Source organism: Elephantulus edwardii, unplaced genomic scaffold (genome assembly GCF_000299155.1).
Source record: "Elephantulus edwardii isolate Elephantulus edwardi_28Jun2011 unplaced genomic scaffold, EleEdw1.0 scaffold00020, whole genome shotgun sequence".
Classification (NCBI taxonomy): domain Eukaryota; kingdom Metazoa; phylum Chordata; class Mammalia; order Macroscelidea; family Macroscelididae; genus Elephantulus; species Elephantulus edwardii.
The window spans coordinates 27,650,061-27,653,289 of NW_006399770.1; the positions used below are offsets into that span (position 1 = coordinate 27,650,061).

Sequence of the window (3,229 nt, forward strand, 5' to 3'; positions counted from 1 at the left end):
CATATCGTTTTTAAACAGTTCTCTCCCTCATCTGTTTCAATGCAGTATACATAATTTATCCCATCTTTCTCAGTCTTCCCCCAACCCTGATGTCAGTCCCATTTTACAACAGTGACACCATGCAGTATTTGTCCTTTTGTGACTGAGATATTTCACTCAGCATAATGTCCTGAAATGGGATCTTTTTGTTGCATTTTGAGTTGGTTCTAGGAAGTTGAAATCAAAGGTTACCAGTGAGATAAATTCTTTCTTTCTGTAATGTGAGGGGTCCCTTCCACCAGCCTTTATAATGGTTTCTTCCTTCTAATTGTATCTTTCTTCAGATTACCTCTCCTCGGATTTTGCCAGTTGAGATTAACTCTGTTGGATTCTGAAGTCTTTTTTCGTTTTCTAGTGTCCTAGCGGGAGCTCTGGTCGTGTAGCCTGTAGTTAGTTGCAGTGCTTATCCAAAGACTGTGCCTCTCAAGTGGCTTAAATCCACTAGTGGCTCCATGGGAGAAAATGAGCAGTCTTCTTCCATTCTGATATTCAGCCTTGGAAAACCCAATTGAAAGAAGTTATCAGTCAGAACTTCATGGCAGTGAATGCTTTTTACTTATCCTGTGGAAAAATATAAAACTGCCTCAGAGCGGAAGTTACTGAATCCCTTTTATTGCTGGTGTTAGGTGGCCAATATGTTAGGTGGGCTAGTGGCATGGGGTGAAAATTCTCAAGAGTGAAAGTAGCAGAAAAGTAAAGAGTTTATTCACTCTCCAGATAAGGACAGGGGCTCAGTATCCAGAAAGGATACCAGCCCTGAGGATAGGGAGGTTAGGGCTTTTATTGTAAATACAAGGGTGGGGGAAACAAAGGAGGTTGGTGGTTGCCTGCAGTGGGGCCACTTTTGGCAAGTGCTCAGGTGAGTGGAAGCTGAGGTGTCTAGAAGCAGCTGAGGTACGTGATGAGGTGTCAGCTTCTCAGAATTGTAAGTAAAATGTTGCTTCCTCTAAAGAGGGAAATTCTTTTTTTCTATAGTTTATAGATTTTTTTTTCCTATAGTTTCCCATCTCAAAGTAGAGAGCTCAAAAACATTTTTAATACTGAGAATGTTAACTTATTCAGGCAGCCTCTGGGTGACAAACAAGATCAACTCTTAAATGTACCTTTAAGTTGAATCTGTAAGTCCGAACATACACACTGCAGTTCTTATTTAGTCTTACTTTAGGAGTTCTGGTGGCATTGTCCACTGTTACCAGAATCCACCAGCTACTCCACTGGAGAAAGCTAGGCAGTCTCTTACTGGTAAGATTTACAGCCTCAGAAGCATGATGGAAGCTTGCTGTAAGTCAGGATTGACAGCTGTGAGGTTTGGGGTTTTTTAGTACAAGAAGGATCCCTGGTGTCACAGTGGTTAAAATACTTGGCCGCTGGCCTCAAGGTCAGCAATTTAAAACCACCAGCCAGCCATTCTGTGGGAGAAAGACGAGGCTGTATGCTCCTGTAAAGATTTACAGCCTCGGAAACCCAGCACAACACAGACTTGACAGCAATGTTTTTGTTTTCTCTGCTTTGGGTTTAGTGTAAGAAAAAGGTTCAAAGTCTTTTCAATTATTAAAAAGTTGCACATTCACCACAAACAGATAAACAATCCAATAGAAAAATGGGCACAGGATATGAACAGACACTTCACCGAAGAAGACATTCAGATGGCTAAGAAGCACATGAAGAAATGTTCAAAATCCCTAGCTCTAAGAGAGATGCAAATCAAAACAGCTATGAGATATCATCTCACCCCAGTCAGAATAGCAAAATTTAACAGAACAGCAAGCAATAAATGCTGGCGAGGTTGTGGAGAAACCAGAACCCTTATTCACTGTTGGTGGGAGTGTAAAATGGTGCAACCACTGTGGAAGGCAGTATGGCACTTTCTCAAAAAGTTGCAAATAGAGATACCATTTGACCCAGCAATTCCACTACTGGGAATATACCCCAAAGAGACCATAACTGACATCCAAGCAGATATATGCACACCCATGTTTATCGCAGCTTTGATCACAATAGCAAGGAGTTGGAAACAACCTAAGTGCACATTAACAAACGAATGGATAGAGAAGCTGTGGTATAATCACGCAATGGAATACTATGCTGCATTGAAAAACAAGGAACTCATGCAATATTATTAAAAATGGGTGACTCTGGAGTACATTATGCTGAGTGAAGTATCTCAGTCACAAAAAGACAAATACTGCATGGTCCCACTGTTGTAAAACAGGACTGACCTTGGGATTGGGGAGAGACTGAGAAAGATGGATTCAATACTGTATACTGCATTGAAACAGATGAGGGAGTAAACTGTTTAAAAGGGATATGTGATTAGGTATTTTTGTCATGATAGTAGTCTAGAGTGAAGGCTGCACAGTGGAGTGGACCTGGGGGAGGGCTTGTAAAACAATGAAAGAATTTGTCTTTTACTTTTCTAAGAGGGTAGTGTACTAGAGGGAAGGGTTGGGAAGGAAGAAAAGTGCAACAATGAATGAATGGAAATCCAAAGTCTCTGTAAATTTTTACTGAATAATAATAAATTTAAATTAAAAAAATAAAATGAAAAAAGTTTTTTAAAAAAGTTGCACATTGAAAAAAATGAAGGTGATTGTGCTAATTTAATTGTGAAGCTGGTGCAAGACCAGACAGTGTTTTGTTCTGTTGCATGTAGGGGTCACAAGAGTAGGAACTCACCTGATGGCACTAACAATAACAACAGGGAAATGGTTCAATAGCTTTAAAGTGAGGGAAGGTTTGCATAACATTAAAGGGCAAATTCAAGCTGGACTTTCATAACCCAAGATTTCCTATACTTCAGGGAGTGATTCCAACCCTGGCTCTACCCTGGGTCACCTGGAGAGTGTAAAAGCGGTTGCTTTCTGGGCCCCATCCCTAGAAAGTCTGATGTAACTAGCCTGGGTATAAAGCTAGAGCATCAGGATTTTTAAACCTCCTCAGGTGATGCTGAAGTGTAGCCAAGGTTGCAAACTATTGTTTCAGAGTAGTGCGAAGATTCTAGTTTGGCAGGTCTGGGGAGCGTCTGAGCCTTTGTGACTCATAGATAGATGACTCTCCAGTGGGTTTTCAGAAGCTATGAACTACAGAGGAGGAGATGGCCCATCTTTCTCTTGATGAGCAGCTGGTGGGTGAGAACTGCTTGCCTTTGTGTTGGAAGCATAAGTCCTTCCCTACTAGACCACAGGAGCTC

The 3,229-nt window shown here is 41.2% G+C and overlaps 1 protein-coding gene across 1 annotated transcript in view; it reads left to right on the forward strand.

The window, feature by feature from the left end:
* Window positions 1–352, forward strand: part of FNDC7 (fibronectin type III domain containing 7) — a 57,058-nt gene extending 56,706 nt beyond the window's left edge. The window contains exon 12 of the mRNA XM_006882497.1: window positions 324–352. Coding sequence (XP_006882559.1) covers window positions 324–352 — 29 coding nt within the window. The remainder of the gene's footprint in view (window positions 1–323) is intronic.
* Window positions 353–3,229: the final 2,877 nt, after the last annotated feature.